The 22,512-nt window shown below is 39.1% G+C and overlaps 1 protein-coding gene and 1 pseudogene across 1 annotated transcript; one reads left to right on the top strand and one right to left on the bottom strand.

The window, feature by feature from the left end:
* Positions 1-276: 276 nt before the first annotated feature.
* On the bottom strand, positions 277-4,215 carry LOC146619018 (extracellular calcium-sensing receptor-like; annotated as a pseudogene).
* A 12,677-nt stretch (positions 4,216-16,892) lies between these two features.
* On the top strand, positions 16,893-19,998 carry LOC146619019 (extracellular calcium-sensing receptor-like). Its single transcript, XM_085371681.1, has 7 exons — positions 16,893-17,153; positions 17,263-17,552; positions 17,671-17,966; positions 18,229-18,434; positions 18,570-18,791; positions 18,872-18,995; positions 19,100-19,998. The coding sequence occupies exons 1-7, from the start codon at positions 16,893-16,895 to the stop codon at positions 19,996-19,998; spliced, it is 2,298 nt and encodes a 765-aa protein (XP_085227807.1).
* Positions 19,999-22,512: the final 2,514 nt, after the last annotated feature.

Here is a 22,512-nt window from a genome sequence, read left to right on the forward strand (position 1 = left end):
ACAAAATGAAATGGTAAAAGAAATCAAACTGCTAGAAGAAATTGTATCAGGCCACTGAGAAATAACTCAGAACCACACACTGAGTGTTAAATATGACTTTACATTTATTTATGTGATTGACTCTCAATGAAATATCCATACACTAAATAATTACATGTACAAAAAAATAAATAATGACATATGAATTTGAACTTAGCAACAACAACAAAAATACTTTGAAGGGGCACAATTTAAGTTTGCGATTAGAATATTCACCATTTTCCGATTGTTAATAGACTATGATTGATTTTTGTTCATTAAATATTTCTTGGTGTTCTTCTCAGGCTTAAACAATATGATAAAACACTTTGGAGCAAATATACACATTATTAGACCAAAGCTGGAGGCCAGAATGGCAAAAATCTCCACAACCACTGTAAATTTCCCAGGAGAGCTGACATATGCTGGGATAAAGGTGATCCACACTGCACAGAATATCAGCATGCTGAAAGTGATAAGCTTGGCTTCATTGAAATTATCAGGTAATTTGCGGGCTAAGACAGCTAAAACAAAACAAAAGGCAGCAAGTAGGCCTATGTAACCGAGAACAGCCCAGAAGCCAACAGCAGAGCCTAATGAACATTCCAATATGATTTTCTCCTTGTATGTGGTTAGATTTTTTATTGGAAAAGGAGGGCTCACCACCAACCAAATAGTACATATTAAAACTTGAATAAAGGTGAAAGACACAACAGTCATTCTTTGTTGTGGAGGACCAAATCATTTCATGACATTGCTACCTGGAAGTGTCGCTTTAAAAGCCATTAAAACCACTATGGTTTTCCCAAGTACACAGGAGATACAGAGCACAAAGGTGATCCCAAATGCAGTGTGACGCAGCATGCAGGACCACTCTGATGGTGCTCCAATGAAAGTTAATGAACATAAGAAACACAGAGTGAGAGAGATGAGCAGCAGAAAGCTCAGCTCAGAGTTGTTGGCCCTAACTATTGGAGATGTCCTGTGATGAAAGAATACAGCCGCCGTGATAATAGCCAGAAAAGCACCCACAACTGAGAATGTAGCCAGGATAATTCCTAGGATGCCTTGAAAGGAAAGATACTCTACAGGCTTAGGGATACAAGTGTCTCTCTTTGCATTAGGCCAGAATTCCGTGTGACAGCGTAGACAATCAGCAGAATCTGAATAAAGAAAAAAAAAAGAGAGACTTCTGGGAAGCGTAAAACCATTTTAAATGCTTGGACAAAAATTTGATTTTACCTGTTGTATTACTGATCTCTCCCTCAGGACACGCTATACAGTCATAGCAGCAGATGGGTTTTCCTTTCTGCAGTACTTTACGAGTTCCTGGAGGACAACTGTCAGTGCACACTGACACTGGCACCTGTCAACACACAAAGGTGGCATAATAAATATAAATTATCTTGTTCAGTAGAGTTAGATTCTCATCCTTTGAGTCATTACTTTTCTGCTATCCCCCATCCAGGTAATGTTTCTGTTAATCCAAAATTCGTGGCCCACTGGTAGTGATGCATCATACAGCCCCACAGTTATCATATCAATGATTCCACTTTCACTTTTCTGCCAGTTGACGAGCTCATAAATAGCCACAGGATCCCCATTAGCATTAAATGACACATCATATCCATTTTGGGTAAAATTAACTTTTTTCAGTTCAATTAAAATCTGTAAAAATGAATAAAGAGAGAGCGTGGGAGAGAAAGAAAATACATACAATATTGCAATTATTAATAGTAATACTTTATTTGATCCAAGTTATATTAGAGGTGATGAGGGAAACTGCCATTAAGATATTTATTTCTTCTGACCTGTTTGGACTGCAACTTGGTTAATGTGTCACACTGAGCTGTGACATTTGCTCCTCGACACATTGCATTATGAATGGCATGTGCTATTGCATACACAGCTTTGTACACCATGTTAGTAATTCTGAGCTGAGATGTGTCAGTGTACTGATTATGGAGACTGTTTATGTCTTCTTTTCCATCACATACCTTCTTGTCTGCAGCAGTATCTAAAAATAAACAAAGACAGAACTGACATTTTAAACTCTGAAATTCAAACTAGTCTCAGATCTCATTTATGTACTTACAAATTACATTACCACTGTGATTCATAATCTCAAAAGATTAAAAATATATAGATATGTAAAGTCTGTAATACAAAAACTAAGTCACGTAAACTTCAACTGAATTAGAAGTCATCATAAATCTGTGACGGTTCTCAGACATCCAGGTCATTGTTGTCTAAGGAGCTTGGAAAGAAATGCATCTGGAAGTGCAGATTCTTTTCTTTCCATGTTCCTTAGACAAGGTATCATAAGTATCAATATTTGTAGAGAGCCACCTGTCTCATATTTCATTGCTACCATTAATACTTCAAGCTCATGGATCAACAGTGCACCTTGTAACACCAGAAGTTTGACAGGATCATTTAAACCTAGAAACATTCCTTACTGTTTTTAAGTGTGCAGTTGAATGAACCTTCCCAAAACTCAGTAAGTATTTGAGAAGCAGCCACTTCAGAGGGAGACAGATTCAACAAGAAGTCTCTGAGACCTGAAATTACTGACTTCGGAATCGCAAATCCAATGGCCCCAGCACATAAATGGAATTTCGTTAATTCTGAGTATGTTATCCAAGACTCACTGCCTATCCACTGGCGGGGTGGGGAAGGCTCACGTGAAAGCTCCTCCAGCAGTATCCTCATGTCTCCTAAAGCTGCAAATGCGACAACAACCATAGCTGTAGACCTTGACAAACAACATAGTGCATTAGAAAGATGTTTTTATGTCTTCACATCATCAAATGTTTATTTTAAAGATAATTAAACAAGTTAATGCACAATAAATATCTGTGATGAAGAAACCTGCGGATAACATCTGCCACTCTCTGAATTCTGCTCTGTGGGTCTGTCCGATAAAAAGATACAGAGTATTCCACACAGATCCCCTCTTTCTGTGCTGCTTGGAGAAAAGAAGCCATGCCCTTATTTCCATAATCCGAATCTGACCGAACAGCACCTATCCAAGTCCCGCCAAAGTGTTTCACTAGCTTGGCTAGTGCTTCAGCTTGAATCTGGTCACTGGGAATTGTTCTGAAAAAACTTGGGTACTGCTGCTTGTCAGACAAGCATGCACATGTCGAAAAGTGGCTAACCTAAACCAAAAGAAATAAAACAGTGTAAATGTAAAAGAACCGCAAAATCAAATATCATGCACATGCTTAATGTAAATACAAAAATTGGAAACATTTACTTGGGGAATGTTAAAGGCCCTGATGACTTGTGACAAACTGATGGATGTCGTAGACCCAGAGTCCCCAACAACGGCCATCACCATACCAGATTGTGAGCAATTGTTACCAATAAAAAACACAGGGTCGAAGCCATTTAGAAACTGAAATGCCACATGCACTGCCACAGCCACTGATGCACATGAGTCATAGATCTGATACCCGAGCCTAATTCTGGGCAGCAGCTCTGTGCTGTTGTTAATCTCTTCTATGGCAAAGACCATTGCACGTAATGATTGCAGTTCACTGGTGATAATGCTGCAGAAAGTCAACTCACTGTTAGAAATTAAACTACAGACTTAGGTTAAATGTCACAAGAAAACATTGTAGGAGTTGTGGGTTTTGACCATGGCCAGATAATGACTTCATTGTATAAGGGTACTTCAACACATTGTCTGACCAGTTAAATTCAGCAAAAATGATTATCATGCTCACAAGATCACAAAAATGTATAAATAAATATGTAAAGGCTTGTCATTTCCTGTTCAATTTTTTTTTTAATTGTTGTTTAACAATATGATTTCTGTTTTCAAAATACAACTATTACTTCCAAGAATATAAATGACTGACTATTGGAATACTTTTCTTGTTTATTTTTTTTTCAGCACCACACAAGAGCAATGTAATACTACAGAACATAAAACGTGAAAATAGTTTTATTTTTAGACAGTCCAACATGTTTTGAGCACTCTCTTCATCCCAGTACTGACCTTCCTTTGCATTTCACAGGCTCGGGTATGATGGTGTAGTCATTGTAAACTGTGTGTTTGTAGGCATGAAGGGAAAAAGCACCACCAATAACAAAGTCCCCGTCCTTTGAAAATGCAGGTAAACGAGTGCTTCCTTGCAGCTTGCATTTCACAGATGATACTACCGTACCAGCCCAAGCCCCTGTAGACATGGTTGTTTGAGTCAGATGAGCAGCCAATACCAGACCAATTAAAACAGCTGATCTTTCCATCTCTGTCTGACATCCAGCTTGTGCATATGGGCGTACGTTTGTTTTCCCTCGTTTATATAAGTCTTTGGAGAAATCTTTTTTCTTGTTTTTTTTAACCTTCTCAAGTACATCCTCTTACCAAGTATTTTTTTTCAAACCCCCCAGATATTAATCATATTCTATGCCGTCCCAGTGTGGTTTGGTGACTTTGAGTTGCCTAGGCCAAAAATCATTTCATAATTAGTTTAACTTTTAACAATTGATATATTTAGAATGTATAAATAGCTTGTCTCACATTAAGAAATTGATCATTTATTAATTATCCATTGATCCAGAACATCCTAAATGTACAAAAAATTAGAGCACTTGTATAGCAGTATAAAATAAGAAAAAAAAAAGGTATTTAAATTTTGTTTATTTATGTCACTTCTGTGAAACATCATCAAATGTCAGGCAAAAACAAATTAGGATGTCTTTGCTGTCAAAACTGTTCAAATTTTACCTGAAAATTTTTGCTATCAATAAAAGAGTAAGATGAAACATGTAATGACTTGGATGTAGTGATAGAGATTGTCCCCATGGGGGAGAGATTTGTCAATGGAGCAAATGTTGATGATTGATTTGTAGTTGCAAGGAATAGAGAAGCTAAAGATGTGTTTGACAGATAGGATATTAAGGAGAGAAATGCAGGAAAATAGATGGTGGTGGATTCTGCAGAAAGGATGCAAATGACTATGGAAATAATTATCAAGAGACACATTGTGTACCTAAATAGACACTGAGGGTGTAGTATTAACATCTGTATGGCCTAAGGCCTCTTTCTACATCATTTTCAATTACTATCTCCTGCATAACTTTGACAGTATACCAAGGGATTTGGGAAATTTGAATGCTGAGTTGGCTGTATGAAGCTGTCATTGTAGAACCTATACCTACAGGCTCTGCACATGCGCAGCTTAAAAATAAATGCACAATTGTTAGCAAGACGTTAACATCAGTGTTTGTCTTGATGCATGCTCAATTATCCAGGTAAAGAAATACCCAAAAAGTTGATTTTTAAATACCCAAAACTGAACATTGATTCAGCGTAACATCTTAAAGTTTCTGGCATTGGTCCTCAACCCCACATCCAAAACACCTTGGATTTTGTTGAGAAGGTGATTATGGAGGCAGATGACACAATGGTCTCATATGATGTTACGTCACTTCACTCTTGTTCCAGTCACTGAATCAGTGAAGGTAGTTCGTAAGAGACTTAGCAACAGGACCACTGTCAGCACCGACCAAGTGCGTTTGCTCTTGGAACCGTGAGGATATGAGAAGAGGCAGGTTAGCCTTCTTAAACTGTAAGATTTCCATCAGCAATGGAGGACATTTAACTGTTGATGTGTATCCTGAATATATGCATACAGGTCATAATTTAAGGTTTGACTCTCATCGTCCACCGGAGTACAAACTGGATGTCATCAGGATGCTACAACACAGAGCGAACATTATCCCCAAAGACACAGCACCCAGGGAAGCAGACGAACATCATATCAAGAAGGTCCCCAAGCTAGTGAAACACTTTGGCTGGCCTCTGTCAGTGCACCCCAGGGTGGCTGTGGCTACAATGTAACTTGCCATCATCAGTGTGTGTATGTGTGCGTGAATGGGTGGATGACTGGATATGTAAAGCGCTTTGGGGTCCTTAGGGACTAGTAAAGCGCTATACAAATACAGGCCATTTAAATGTGGTTGTCGGAACTGGAAATACCCAAGCAATCATGAGAGAAGGACAACTGCTGCCTATGTGTCAGGGGAATTGGAACAGTTGAGCCGATTTTTTTTCTAAACGCCACGTCTCTGTGGCTTTTAAACACCAAAACTCGCTGTGCCAAAAATTCGTCTACCCCAAGGATCTGGTTACCTGACACAAACAGAGTAATATAGTAAATGCTGTTAAGTGCCAGTAGGGTTGTCATGATTTATACATTGGGGAAACCAAACAACCTTTGGCTAAGCAGATGGCACAACACAGAAGAGCTAACTGCTAAGAGCTAACGACTCTGGAGTCTATTTACACCTGCAGGCCAGTGGCCACTCTTTCAATGATGAGGATGTATACATCCTGGACAGGGAGGAATGCTGGTTTGATCAGAGAGTCAAGGAGGGCATTTACGTGAAAAGGGAAAGACCATCTCTGAACCGAGGAGGGGGCCTAAGGGTACATCTTTCACCATGTTACAATGCTATGATTGCAGCAATTCCCCAACTCTCTATGAATGGTACTCATTTGTCATTTGGTACTCAATTGTCATGACCACTGATCATTGATAATTTGCATATCAATGACCTAGGAAGTGACCTCACAGTCCATTGTTCATTCAGTGGGCTAGTTTCAGTCATTATTATTGTTTAGAGAGAAGAGGTTAAAGATATTTAACCAGCTTAAAATACTACAGGCAGATGTTGATTTGTGTTACGTGCGTATGTTGGTGGGTTATTTATTTCTTAATGTGTGTATGCAAATTCACCTGTTCAGGAGCTCGGCTGTGATTGGTGGACCTAAGGAATGGCCTGATGTAACTGGTTCCTGCTGTGGACGTGAACTATAAAAGGGTGACTGAAGAGCTGTGGTGCGGGGGTGTGTGGCAGACTTCCCGTGCACTTGCCTCAGGTCCAGACGGAGCAGCCGTAGCCATAGCTACTTGGTTACAAGGTTGGGCATGTGTATGAAGTGCGGAGCAAGTAGGGGGTGAGCTGCCGATTATTTTGGGAAGCCTTCTTTTCTCCTGTGTTTTTAGACCAGGGAGGTCAGACTGTGTTATTTCTTTGTTTTCTTTTCCTTGAACAGGTCAGAGGGGAACCGAAGCCTAGGTTGAGTTTTGTTTGTTGTGTTGGCCTTAGCTCACCCCGAAATTATACATTCACACTACCGTGAGTGCCATTGTTGTGAATAAACTTTTGTTAAAAGTCAGATGCTGTGGCTGTGTCTGTTTGAGCGTGGGAAGTCACGGGACACCCCGCTCTTGTTACGGTCATTTTGAGCCGGGTCGTAACAATTTGTTACAGGAGGCTCATAGGCCTGTCACAGCTACAGATTAATTTAAAACACCTGAGTTTCCAAATGCGTTGTCAGCCTGCTATAACTCTAGGCAAAGGGGAGTAGCAATTTTAATACACAAAAAGTCCACAAATATAGTTGAACAGTATGTCAGCGATTTCGGACTTTGCGACACATGGCATTCATCTCAACCATAAGAAATATACTTTATAGTAGTCAGCAGCTCACTGTTGAGTGACATTGAGTGACAGCTGTCAGCGATCATGCTCCTGCATCTCTAACACTAATACATAAGAAGAACATTCCGCCAAGTAAAAACTGCAGATTTAATACATCACTGCTCAAAGATATAGAATTTACTAAATATTTTAAAAAAGAAAAGACTTCAGGCAATAATGACACTCCTGGGACATCAGCATCTCTTCTCTGGGAAGCAGGGAAAGCTGTGATGAAAAGTAAAATAATTTCTTTTTCATCACATAAAAAGTGCCACATGGAGCAAAACTGTTAGCCTTTGTTTGCTCTAATTTGTTATCAACTGCCTGAAAGTTCATCTCATTCTGCTTCCATAATTAAGGTAACACTTAAAGTACAACTTATGTTGATTTTTATTCACGTTGAGACGTCATGTCACTGTCATTAAAGACTAAAATAAACATGCCCTGTTATGTTGTTTAGACCCCTGCATGTTCCGACCGGGAGACACCATATCATTGTCTTTGGCCATGATACACTGAGATCGGTGAGCACATATTGTATGTCTCAGTTAGTTTTAATCTGTTTTGACCTTTATAGTTGAATAACTGAATTCATCTGAATTGTTTGATTAATAATTGTTGCATATCCAATAAATTTAAAACTTACCAATCGAACTAAGTAATATTTTCATATTGTATTTGGAAAAGTACTTATTTTGCAATTTACAAAAAAGTGTTCTGACAATACATTGCAGTAGCACATAGTTTGTATAAGAGAGATGTTTTATTGTTTTTGCAAATTTGAGTATTTTAGTTACAAATTGATGCCAAATGTGATGTCAACAAAAGCCTAAGTTGTGGATTATAGCTAGAACAGCATAATTAATTGAATTACTCTTCTGACCCTGCCTGTTGACTATGGAACGCCAGGACTGCCATAATGAATTAATTAAATACACCATTAAATAACACCGGTGGTGTCTAACGCGGAGCTCAATCGTGGATAAGGGAAACCGAAGGCAGGAGCGTGAGGTGGTGGCTGACGCGGAGCTATAACAGAGGGCAGCTAGCCACCGGTGTATGTCTCTTTCCCCTCGTATGTGGGGAAAGAAACATGCGAGGCGGTGAGGCGGCCGCCGATCGACCGGTGGTGGCTTACGCGGAGCTCAATCGTGGATAAGGGAAACCGAAGGCAGGAGAAGCAGGCGGCTGCCGGTCGGAGCATGAGGTGAACTGAATTTCAGGTAAGAAGTTATGAACTGCACTCTATTTGGGTCAGATATAAACCGAGTTTAGGTGTAGTTTATTTTCGTTGTGCTGACGGTTACAATAACTCGTACTGCGTGCTAGCTAGCACGACGGAGTTTCTATACAGCTGTGTGCGCTAAGTTACTGATGTTGAACTTTGACAGCCTCCCCTGTCATTCTCTCGCCTGTTGAAACTTCAGTCATGAAACTGGTCAATGATCGGCTTTTCTCTCGTTTGTTTATTGCGCTAAACAACAGCAGCAGTTTAAGCTTGATCAGCTGTTGTTAGAATTCATTTGATTTTAATTTCTAGTATCAGCTGATGTTTGCTGGAGCCACAGCTGTAAAAAAGGCTGGTCGAAACCAGGAGATGTCCTTACTGAATCATCAGAGCTGAACTGGTGATGGAAAAACAGGTTTACCTTTTAGGTGACATGAATGAGTTGAAGGGAAGTTATGAACTGTTTCTGAGAGACAACTAACACCAAGCTCCTTTTTTTGTGTAGCTGACAGCTGGTAACTGTGCAGGGGCGGATCTAGCACAGCTTTTGCCAGGGGGCCAGGTAGGGCATTAACAGGGAGAGGGGGACACAAATATGTACTTTTCTTTCTTACTCTCATATAAAATATTTCTGAAAATATTATCTGAATCTTACAACCAAAGTTTGTATAATAATACACAAGATTGGCTGTAGACCATTGTTAATCATTCAGAACACTGTGTAAAAATAACAAAAAACAAAAAGTGAGTGCAAAAGTGCATAAATATTTATTTTACGTGTTTGATGTGTGTGGCAGGGCGTGGTCTGCAGTGCCGCTGCAGGGAAGGTGGACCCACCTCAGCGGCATCTGCAATCACGCCTCTCAGGCGTAAAGTCTGTGCTCTCTCGGCTGTTTTTTTTTTTTTTTTTTTTTGTATGTGTCGGGCTGTGAGATGAAAAGCTACAGCCGGCTGTGTGGGTACAGCAACTATGTGTGAAAAGTGGTCCATAACGTAATGCTTCAAAGCGTGTTCATGCAAACATTGTCGGGTCTGCTTATGAACCTCTGTGCACAGCGTCTGCAAATCGGGGCTGTACGAAGTCACCTCATCTTTACACAAAACTGTAAGCTGTCATCTGTGAGGCGCGAGCGGTGTTTGGTTTTACCATAGTTCATGGTGGAGAATGGCTGCTCTGCTGAGTTTTGCTCTCTGTAGCCGTTTGAATGGCAAACTACACTGATTAGCGGCGGCATAGGCACACTTAAAATTTCTTCTGAAATTTTCGCTTTCTAGTTTATGTTTGATGTGTGTTTATTCCTCCCTAAATATCGTCGGTGAAGTTTGCCATGCACGTCAGATTTTCCTGCGCATTTTTATACCTCTGCCAACAGAGAGAGAAAAAAATTCACATTCTAACAGACAGCTGGTGCTTAGAATACAGTTGAATAACTATTAAATAACAGATGATATAATATTTCTGTCCAGGTTGCACACTTCATGATGAACATGAAACCCTGCTCCTCTCGGTGGAAATGCGCCTTCTCTTTCCTCTTTGTATAAAAACATTTTAAAAGTCAGTTTAATCTCAAAATTCACTGTTAAATCCAAAACACACCAGATAAAGAAAAGCGAATAGTTCAGTCTAACACATGTGCCAGTGAACCATTAAACGTCTGTGAAACTATGCAGTTATGAAACGTAACTTTAACCTCAGCCAAACCGATTTGCTCAGTTGTAAATAAAACAGCGAAGTAAACGTGACCTGACAGACAGAACCTGAGTGAATGAAGTCCAGCGTTTAACCACTGAGAGCTAAAACTAAGGTGAGGTTTCAAAGCTGTGTGCCGGTGATTGGACATCAGCCGCTGATGAAGCTGGTTCGCCTATAAAGTGCTCTGTAAGGAAACAAGCTCCAGCAGCTCTGCGCTTGGGGAAAACACTATATTTCCTTATCTTGTGCAGAAAAATGCGCTGACATTGCTTTATATCGAGCACCGGCTGCCCAGTTAAACTGTGACTATCACCAGGTAACGTAGGCGTGTTTCTTGAATTAGCAGCAGGTGTTAAACAGCTAACAGATGAGGAGGAGGATGCATGCAGGTAAACTGAGGGTCTGTTGAGCTGATCGCTGGTTTCGTGAGAAAAATGTCAGCTCGTTCTTTATGTTACAGAAGCACAGAGACACAAGACCAGGCGGAAAGAGACGATCGTTCGGTGAAAATGAGAATCTGCGAATGCAACATGTGGAACACGGAGAGTGGAATATGTAAACAAACCGGTTAACGTAACCCCCTGGGTGCACTCTGCATGCTAATTGTTAGCAGAGCTAGTGAAATCTCTGAAAACATCTGAGCACTTTTGCAAACATGTTCTATGTTGACAACCTGACCAGACATACGGCGCGACATTCGCGGCTAAAACACTGTTAACCCTTTAGAGCCGATCGGAGCGGGAACGCTCTGTTATGCGTAACTATTTTTAAATCCCAGTAGCACTGCAACCACGTAAGCTAGCGCAAAAATTTTTTTTGCATATGAAACCGGAGGAGTTGTACTTACATCTGATGCCATCAGCTTGTCCTAGGTCACGGTTTCCTTCCACATAAAGCTTTGCAAAAACTGCATAAAAAGCGCTTGCAGGAACAAAAACATAATATTCCAGAAACACGCTTTACCGATCTGATCAGCTGTTCAAAACACTTCCTACGTTGGAATAGACGTCAGCGCGAACTTTTGCATTTCCGCCATTACCTGCCCGAAACCGGAAGTGACGTCATTTTCGCGGAAATGTAGTCTTTTTTACCATCAGGGCCTCAGGGCCTATACTGGTCTTTTTAAAAGTTATCTTTGACTTTATGACTTTCTGTGTCGCTTCTGGGATGCTTAGGACTCATATTGCACTGCTGGAAATAGTTTATTTTGATGCATATGCTGCTTTTTTGCAAATTTCCAGTATAATATTTATTTTCGTTTTTCCTGCAGTGTATAAAAATTGGTGTATTTCAAAAATAAAACTATGAAGACACTCAAAATAAATTTCCTGTGGTGGGAAACTATTTTGTGCAACTTTTTTGTATTTACAGTTTTGAGGGATAAACCTCTTAAATTTCTCTAACTAGAAATATATGTTAAAAAAGCAAAAACGATTTTCAATTTTTTTGTAGTTTATTGCACTTTTTTGCAATTTATGTAATTACTATGCACTTAATGAATACATATTATTAAAATCTGGGCTATAATGGTTGTATTGATGTATAGCAACTTGAAATGCTCCCAAAAATGGCTCCACAGCAGGTAAAAATATAATATAAGCTCTGGCGGACTTGGTTCTATGGTAGGTCTTAAAGGGTTAAAAGTGTAGTTGGTGACAGAAAAACGGGGTATTTTAAAACTACACCACCACCATAGCTGCCTGTGATTTGATCTGCATTCTGGGATACCTGGCTGCCCCAAGTCTACACAAGCAATCGATTTTCTAGGATCGACCTGTTTTGACTTACTTTGCACGGCAACCAATCAAATGTTAGAGAAGCTGCATGGGCAGCGTTAACCCCGCCCCCTGAGTTTGATGGGTGAGGCTGACAGATAAAATTATTTCAAGATGAGAGCCAGACGCCAGGACTGCCAAAATGAAATAAATAAATATATCATTAAATAATTCATTAAATGTGTCAATAATTAATTAAATGTGTCAATAATTAATTAAAATGTGAAATACATAAATAATCAATTAAATGTGTCAATAATTAATTAATTAATTAATTAATTAATTAAATGTGTCAATAATTAATTAATTACATGTGTCATAACTATTTATTTAATTAATTAATTCCAATTTTAATTAATTATTGACACATTTAATTAATTATTTAATCAATCAATCAATCTTTATTTATAAAGCACTTTTCATACAAAAAAAATTTAGCACAAAGTGCTTTACATAGTTAAAAGCAGCCCACCCCACCCTCCAACTCACTCCCCACACTCTCATTAACATAAATGATGTGAATACAAACATATCCCCCCCCCCCCCCCCTTCCACACACACACACACACACACACACACACATACACACACGCGCACACTTAAAGAGTAAAAATTGGGCTGGGCTCGCATGAGCCAAGTGAGGAAACACTATAACAGGGAACCGTCTGCACCGGGAGCCGGTCACAGACCGCAGCCTCCAGGCTGGGCACACAGCAGGAGGGAGGCCAGCCAGGCTGAGAGGACCCCCAGAAACCCAGCAGCCACAGTCGATCACAGCCCCGGTGCAGAGAGCGCCCTCTGAGGAAACACTGGAGATATGACACAATAGGATATATACAGGGTAAAATGATAAAATAAATAAGAACAGGATACAATATAAATATAAATATAAATAGAGTAAGAAGATTAAAAAATGAATAAGAATAAAATCAATAAATATTAGGTAAAGTCTAAATTAATAATAGAATAACAGGATAGAATAAATAAGCATAAAATAAATAAACGTTCAGTAAAAGCTAAATTAAAAAGGTGGGTCTTGAGCCTGTTCTTAAAAACATGTACGTTCTCTGCGGCCCTGAGCTCCTCCGGCAGGCTGTTCCACAGACGAGGACCATACCACTGAAAAGCTGCCTCTCCGTGAGTATGTGTCCTGACTTTAGGGACAATTAAAAGGCCAGTACCAGAGGACCTCAGGGTCCGCAAGGGTTCGTATGGTAAAAGCAGATCTGAGAGATAAGAAGGCCCAAGACCATTAAGACATTTAAAAAACAATAAAAGAACTTTAAAATCGATCCTGAAACACACGGGGAGCCAATGCAGCGATTCTAAAACCGGTGTAATGTGGGCCCGCCCTCTGGTCTTCGTCAGCACACGAGCTGCCGAGTTTTGCAAAAGTTGTAAAGTTGAAATATTCTTCTTAGGAAGACCAGAAAGCAGGGCATTACAGTAATCAATGCGACTGGTAATAAAAGCATGCATCAGCATCTCCGTGTTGGCCCGAGAGAGAATAGGGCGAACTCTGGCTATATTTTTTAGATGATAAAATCCAATTTTGGTTACATGTTTAACATGTGGGATAAAACCAAGCTCAGAGTCAAAAATAACACCCAGGTTTTTCACTTGTAGCGAAGGACATAGTGAAAATGCCTCTAATTTAGACAAGAGTTTCTCTCTCTGAGCCTCAGGACCGACGATTAAAACTTCAGTCTTGTCCTGGTTAAGCTGTAAAAAGTTTTCTGCCATCCAAGATCGTATATCTAAGATACAGTTAAAAAGGGCATCCATTGGTCTGGTGTCATCAGGAGACACGGAGATGTACAGCTGCGTGTCATCAGCGTAACTGTGGAAGTTCACTCCATGCCTCCCGATGACACTGCCGAGAGGGAGCATATACAAATTAAAAAGTACAGGGCCTAGAACCGACCCTTGAGGCACACCACATGTCATTCTATGGATCTTAGAGGAGCATGTATCCATACTCACCATAAAAGTTCTGTCAGAGAGATAGGAAGTGAACCAGTTATGTACAGCACCAGAGAGGCCCACCATGTGTTGGTGTATTTAATTAATTCATTATGGCAGTCCTGGCGCTCCATAGACAGGTCAGGTGTTTTTTAGTATACTGGATTGCTCCTCAGGTGGATTCCTCCAGTGAATTACATGGCGAGCCTTCCCACCTGGACTTAAAGAGACCGAGAATCCCTTCTTTTCCACTTGATGATCTGCTGCACCTTGCGGTGTGGTTGGACTGTATCACTCACACGGTTGGTTATGAAAAAGACCACTGACTGACATTTTCCCATCCCTATTTTCTTTCACACCCTGGGAATTTTTGGACTGTACCCCTTGGACGTGTTTTATTTGGGACTGTGCATAATAAGCGGCTGTGTAGAACATTCTCCACATGTGAAAGGTGTGTGAGATTTTCTTATGAATGGACACTGAATTTGAGTCATCGGTTTTCCATAACAGTTAAGGAGTCAGGGTACCAGGGTGCACCCAGCATTAAGGATTAACACTTTTCCAAGTCACTGTTTTAGTAGTTTATGTGTTTTACTTTTCTTTCATTTTTTGTCATTTTCTTTTCCACAATTGTAAAGTGCCTTAAACCTGTGGTTGTCAACCATATGGTTTATAGACCCATTAATACAATCGTTTCAGCAATTCCCCTAACTGTGTTACACTAAGATGAATGATGGCTAGAGTTATTTATTCAACAGAGGCTAACATTGCTAGGATTATGCACTTGAATTGAGAGGAGAAAGAAACTAGAATTTAGTAAATTGCAGATTACATCTGCAATTTAGTCAGGGATAATTTGTGACACAAGCATAGCAGCAAGAGTGAAAGGTAAAGATTACAAGATGATAGTGAGACCTGCTATGATGTATGGTTTGGAGATGATGGTAGTGACAAAAGGGCCCACCAATCACATATGATTGTGTTACTGGTGCCAGACCTAGAGCAAATCTAGACCTGTATCAATAGAAAGAACACTGCAGTTAGCATCTTTCTAATAGCACATGCTTGGTGTCTATTTCGGTATACCAGGTTGTATTTTTCCCTACCACCTGAGCCAGCTCACTACTAGCTGTTGATCAACTGCTATCTATTCTACCACCAATCAACACAATGTATCAAACCCCTAAAGTTCCTACTGGTGGTAGCCGACCCACAGGAGATTGGACACATGTGGCTCTTTCAGGCTAGGCCCAACCAGCCACGAGACATTCCCCTCAAGCCTATACACCAAAGTTCCAGTAACCTTGTTGTGGAAAAGGTAACTGTGCCTCTTGATAATTATTGCCACCCTTCCCACAAAATCCACCACCATCTGTTTTCCTGCATTTCTCTCCTTATAATCTTACCTGTCCAACACCTCTTCAGCTTCTCTATTATTTTGATCTACACATCCATCAATATCTGCTCCTTGACAAGTCTCTCCCCTATGGGGACACTCTCTATCACTACATTCAACTCATTACACGATTCTTCTTTGTCTTCATCGTGATATTGCCCTAATTTGTTTTTGCCTGAAATTTGATGAATTTTTACAGAAGTGACATAAATACACAAAAAATAAAGATTTTTTAAATTTCATACTGCTATGAAAGTGCTTTAATTTTTTTGTGTATTTAGGATGTTTTGGGTCAATGGATAATTAGTAAACTATTTATTTATGTGAGACAAGCTATTTATAAATTCTAGATATATCTGTTGTTTAAAGTTAATCAAACTTATTATGAAAGGATTTTTGGCCTGGGTAACCCAAAGACACCAAACCATACTGGGAAGGCGTAGACTATCATTAATATCTGAGGGTTTTGAAAACACTACTTGGTAAGGGGATGTACTTGTGAAGATGAAAAGAAGAAAAAAAATTCTCAGAAGACTTATATAAACCAAGGAAAACAAACGTACGCCCATATACACAAGCTGGATGTCAGACAGAGATGGAAAGATCAGCTGTTTTAATTGGTCTGGTATTGGCTGCTTATCTGACTCAAACAACCATGTCTACAGGGGCTTGGGCTGGTACGGTAGTATCATCTGTGAAATGCAAGCTTCAAGGAAGCACTCGTTTGCCTGCATTCTCAATGGACGGGGACTTTGTTATTGGTGGTGTTTTCTCTCTTCATACCTACGCACACACAGTTTACAATGACTACACCATCATACCCGAGCCTGTGAAATGCAAAGGAAGGTCAGTATTGGAAAGAAGAGAGTGATCAAAACATATTGCACTATGTAAGAATGAAAATGTTTTCACGTTTTATTTTCTGTGGTATTACATTGCTTCTGTATGGTTCTGAAAAAAATCACCAAGAAAAATATTCCAATAGTCAGTCATTTATATTTGTGGAAGTAATATTTGTGTTTTTGAAAACAGAAATCATATTTTTAAACAACAATCTTACAAAAATCAAACAGGAAATGACAAGCCTTTACATATTTATTTATACATTTTTGTGATTTATCATGATAATCATTTCTGCTGAATTTAACTGATGAAGCAATGTGTTGAAGTGCCCGTAAAAATTTAAGTCATTATTTGGCCATGGTCAAAACCCACAACTCCTACAATGTTTTCTTGTGACATTTAACCTAAGTCTGTAGTTTAATTTCTAAAAGTGAGTTAACTTTCTGCAGGATTAATGATCTGCAATCATTACGTGCAATGATCTTTGCCATAGAAGAGATTAACAACAGCACAGAGCTGCTGCCCGGAATTAGGCTCGGGTATCAGATCTATGACTCATGTGCATCAGTGGCTGTGGCAGTGCATGTGGCATTTCAGTTTCTAAATAGCTTCGACCCTGTGTTTTTCATTGGTAACAATTGCTCACAATCTGGTATGGTGATGGCCGTTGTTGGGGACTCTGGGTCTATGACATCCATCAGTTTGTCACAAGTCATCAGTTCTTTTAACATTCCCCAGGTAAATGCCAATTTCCAATTTCTGTCCATTTTTGTATTTAAAATATGCCATGTGATATTTGTGTTTGCAGTATTTTCTGAGCTACACTGTTTTATTTCTTTTGGTTTAGGTGAGCCACTTTGCCACATGTGCATGCTTGTCTGACAAGCAGCAGTACCCAAGTTTTTTCAGAACAGTCCCCAGTGACCAGATTCAAGCTGAAGCACTAGCCAAGCTAGTGAAACACTTTGGCTGGACTTGGATAGGTGCTGTTCGGTCAGATTCGGATTATGGAAATAAGGGCATGGCTTCTTTTCTCCAAGCAGCACAGAAAGAGGGGATCTGTGTGGAATACTCTGTGTCTTTCTATCGGACAGACCCACAGAGCAGAATTCAGAGAGTGGCAGATGTTATCCGCAGGTTTCTTCATCAGAGATAATTATTGTGCATTGACTTGTTTAATTATCTTTAAAATAAACATTTGATGATGTAAAAAGACACAAAAACATTTTTCAAATGCACTATGTCGTCTCAGCAGGTCTACAGCTACAGTTGTGGTGGCATTTGCAGCTTTAGGAGACATGAAGATATTGTTGGAGGAGCTTTCACGTGAGCCTTCCCCACTACGCCAGTGGATAGGCAGTGAGTCATGGATAACATACTCAGAATTAAAGAGATTCCATTTATGTGCTGGGGCCATTGGATTTGCGATTCCGAAGTCAGTAATTCCAGGTCTAAGAGACTTCTTGTTGAATCTGTCTCCCTCTGAAGTGGCTGCTTCTCAAGTACTTACTGAGTTTTGGGAAGATTCATTCAACTGCACACTTAAAAACAGTAAGGAATGTTTCTAGGTTTAAATGATCCTGTCAAACTTCTGGTGTTACAAGGTGCACTGTTGATCCATAAGCTTAGCAGTTTTCAATTAAATATTATACACACACGCACACATACACACACACACACACACACACACACACACACACACACACGTATGGTTTTCAGAATATTGGTCACAGTGGAAAGTACATAAAAGAGATCTGAGACTAGTTTGAATTTCAGAGTTTAAAATGTCAGTTCTGTCTTTGTTTATTTTTAGATACTGTTGCAGACAAGAAGGTATGTGATGGAAAAGAAGACATAAACAGTCTCCATAATCAGTACACTGACACATCTCAGCTCAGAATTACTAACATGGTGTACAAAGCTGTGTATGCAATAGCACATGCCATTCATAATGCAATGTGTCGAGGAGCAAATGTCACAGCTCAGTGTGACACATTAACCAAGTTGCAGTCCAAACAGGTCAGAAGAAATAAATATCTTAATGGCAGTTTCCCTCATCACCTGCTTGAATTCAATTTTGTATTAATATTGATTATTGCACTATTTTATCTATTTCCTTTCTCTCCCACCCTCTCTCTTTATTCATGTTTACAGATTTTAACTGAACTGAAAAAGGTAAATTTTTCCCAAAATGGATATGATGTGTCATTTAATGCTAATGGTGATCCTGTGGCTATTTATGAGCTCGTTAACTGGCAGAAAAGTGAAAGTGGCATCATTGATATTATAACTGTAGGGCTTTATGATGCATCACTACCAGTGGGCCACGAACTTTGGATTAACAGAAATATAACCTGGATGGAGGATAGCAGAAAAGTAATGACTCAAAGGATGAGAATCTAACTCTACTGAACAAGATAATTTATATTTATTATGCCACCTTTGTGTGTTGACAGGTGCCAGTGTCAGTGTGCACTGACAGTTGTTCTCCAGGAACTCGTAAAGTACTGCAGAAAGGAAAACCCATCTGCTGCTATGACTGTATAGCGTGTCCTGAGGGAGAGATCAGTAATACAACAGGTAAAATGAAAAAAATTCTATGCATGTAAAATGTTTTTATTGTGAACATATGAAAATTACAGAAATTACAAGGAGCCTATATATTTTTTTTCTCTCTTATTCAGATTCAGCTGACTGTTTACCCTGCCACAAAGAATTCTGGCCTAATGCAAAGAGAGACACTTGTATCCCTAAACCTATAGAGTTTCTTTCATTTCAAGACATCTTAGGAATCACCTTGGCTACATTCTCAGTCATTGGTGCCTGTCTGGCCATTATCACTGGAGTTGTATTCCTTTATCACAGGACATCTCCAATTGTCCGAGCCAACAATTCTGAGCTGAGCTTCCTGCTGCTCATCTCACTGACTCTGTGTTTCTTATGTTCATTAACTTTCATTGGAGCACCATCTGAGTGGTCCTGCATGCTGCGTCACACTGCATTTGGTATCAACTTTGTTCTCTGTATTTCCTGTGTACTTGGGAAAACTATAGTGGTTTTAATGGCCTTTAAAGCTACAATTCCAGGTAGTAATGTGATGAAATGGTTTGGTCCTCCACAGCAGAGAATGACTGTTATGTCTTTCACATTTATTCAAGTTTTAATATGTTCTTTTTGGTTAGTATTCAGTCCCCCTTTTCCAATAAAAAATCTAACCACATACAAGGAGAAAATCATATTGGAATGTGCATTAGGCTCTCCTGTTGGCTTCTGGGCTGTTCTCGGGTACATAGGGCTACTTGCTTTGTTTTGCTTTGTTTTAGCCGCCTTAGCCCGCAAATTACCTGATAATTTCAATGAAGCCAAGTTTATCACCTTCAGCATGTTGATATTCTGTGCAGTGTGGATCACCTTTATCCCAGCATATGTTAGTTCACCTGGGAAATTTGCTGTAGTTGTAGAAATCTTTGCCATTCTGGCCTCCAGCTTTGGACTAATAATGTGTATATTTGTTCCAAAATGTTTTATCATATTGTTTAAGCCTGAGAAAAACACCAAGAAATGTTTAATGAACAAAAATTAATCAGAGTATATTGGACTTTTCACAACAAGCTAGTATTCCATTTTTAAGCTGAAATTCTACATATTCAATATGCATAGGAAAGTTTTGGTTACTTTGTCAAATTAAGATTATTTCTGTTGTGATTAATAGCAAACACAGAAATGTATTTACAAATTAAGGGAGTTATTTGAAAAGATGGATGGGATACTTTTTAAGGTCTTTTTTTTTTCTGGAAAACCTGATTAATTTGCACAATAACTTTTATGCAATAAATTGGACAATATTGCCAGATGTAGCAAAAGATGATACAAATTAAATTTCATTTATGACTGATAATTAATTTATTTTATTTAAACGGTTCAGAAGTTTCAACATTTCCTCCAGTTAGGGTTAGGGTAATTGATTTACTGACCATCATCCAATTATTTAGGGAAAAACAGCTATCCAAAGTTTCCTGGCCCTGGAAAAGTAATCGCCCTCCCCTTAGTGAGAGCCATTATCCACAAATGGATGAACCTTAAAACCAATTACCTACCGAATTTGTCTCAGTTAGGGTGAATGTTTGTGATTCAAAAACAAGAAAGAAACTGGACAAAAATGGTATTCATGGGGGAGCCGCAAGGCAAAAACAACAACAAAAAACTGCTGACCAAAGTCCAAAGAATACCAAACTGGATATCCTGAAGGCAAATGCTCATGCTCTATAATTTAAGTACAGTCAGATTATGTAGCAGGACAATTATCAGAAACACACTAACAAATCTATTTTATGCTCAAAAAAAGGAAAATGATGATTTTGAAGTCAAATTCTGGACTTAATCAGATCGAGATAATTTGGCATGGCCTTATAAATGTCATTTAGGGGTGGCTGTAGCTCAGGTGGCAGAGCAGGTCAGCCACTAATCAGAAGGTCGGCGGTTCGATCCCTGGCTGCATGCCAAATATCCTTGGGCAAGATACTAACCCCGTGTTTGCCTACTGGTGGTGGTCAGAGGGCCCGGTGGCGCCTGTGTCCGGCAGCCTTTCCTCTGTCAGTGCGCCCCAGGGCAGCTGTGGCTACGATGTAGCTTGCTATCGCCAGTGTGTGAATGGGTGAATGACTGAATGTAGTGTGAAGCGCTTTGGGGTCCTATGGACTAGAAAAGCGCTATACAAATGCAGGCCATTTACCATTTATTTGTAAAATCTCTAATGTGATGAGTCAGTGAAGCTCACTTCTGTCTAATGACAGCAATACTGAGGTGTGTTGTACTCAGAGACTTTGCAAATAAACTCTAATAGAATAGGAGAATGGTATCAAAGTGTTTATCATGGCATCTAATAAGAGAACTCTAATATTTGATTCTTTCAAAGTCATTATACAAATGATAAACTTTCAATTTGGCCAACAATCTCAACTGGAAATAAAAATAATATATACTTTTTTTTTTTTTTTTTTTTTTTTACCACAGAACTAATCTGTTTGTCAAAGTTGGCACTAATAGTTGTTTCCTAATTTATGCACCCATCTGCTACCAGAAGAAGCATTGTTGGTGAGAAATGCTATCAATCTGTTAACCCTTTAAGACCTACCATAGAACCAAGTCTGCCAGAGTTATCTTTATATTTTTACATGCTGTAGTGCCATTTTTGGGAGCATTCCAAGTTGCTATACATCAGTATAACCATTATAACCCAAATTTTAATAATATTTCTGCATTAAGTCTATAATAACTACACAAATTGCAACAAAGTGCAATTTACAAAAAAATAGAAAATCGTTTTTGTTTTTTGTTTTTTTTACATATATTTCTAGTTAGAGAAATTTAAGAGGTTTGTCCCTCAAAACTGTAAATACAAAAAAGTTGCACAAAATAGTTTCTTTCAACAGGAAATTTATTTTGAGTGTCTTCATAGTTTTATTTTTGAGATACACCAATTTTTATATACTGTTGGAAAAAAAATATTACAATGCAAATTTGCAAAAAAAACAGCATGTGCATCAAAATAAACTATTTCCAGCAGTGTAACATGACTTTTAAAAACACCAGTACAGGCTTATAAGGCCCCAAAGGTAAAAATCTACATTTTGTTCGAATAATGACATCACTTCCAGTTTTGGCCAGGTAATGGTGGACACGCGATAGTTCACGCTGACGTCTATTCCTTTTTTTTTTGTCCTGTTCTTTCTCTCTTTTTCTTCTCTGATGGGAACACACACTGGTCATTTTACTATTTGAATAAATGTTCCCCGACTGACAGCTGCCTGTCTAACTTACTTAGCACAATTAAACTGAATCTTTGCCAACCAAAACCTCTCAGCCCATGACAGCTGGGATATGAGCAAGGGTTTCAGAAAATGAATGGATGTTGTGTGATTTGGACTGGAAAGAAAGAGCATCCAAAGAAAACCTGTGAGTACCTTCATAAGCCAAAAGTTCATGTGCATGTCTTGTGTTTAGGCAGTGAGGTAAAAAATGGTAGCTGCTGTTGATTATAAATGTAGTATTACTCAAAATTATAATCAAGGAAGTCTGGGAAATGTTAAAAAACTAT

Source organism: Diplotaxodon limnothrissa, linkage group LG14 (genome assembly GCF_057381915.1).
Source record: "Diplotaxodon limnothrissa isolate DT_005_m linkage group LG14, D_limnothrissa_male_GT1.1, whole genome shotgun sequence".
Classification (NCBI taxonomy): Eukaryota; Metazoa; Chordata; class Actinopteri; order Cichliformes; family Cichlidae; genus Diplotaxodon; species Diplotaxodon limnothrissa.

Coding starts and splice junctions, on each gene's coding strand:
- LOC146619019 (XM_085371681.1), top strand. CDS start 16,893: ATGATCTTTGCCATAGAAGAGATTAACAACAGCACAGAGCTGCTGCCC. Junction 17,154..17,262: donor GTTCTTTTAACATTCCCCAG/GTAAATGCCAAT, acceptor CTTTTGGTTTAG/GTGAGCCACTTTGCCACATG. Junction 18,792..18,871: donor GGATGGAGGATAGCAGAAAA/GTAATGACTCAA, acceptor GTGTGTTGACAG/GTGCCAGTGTCAGTGTGCAC.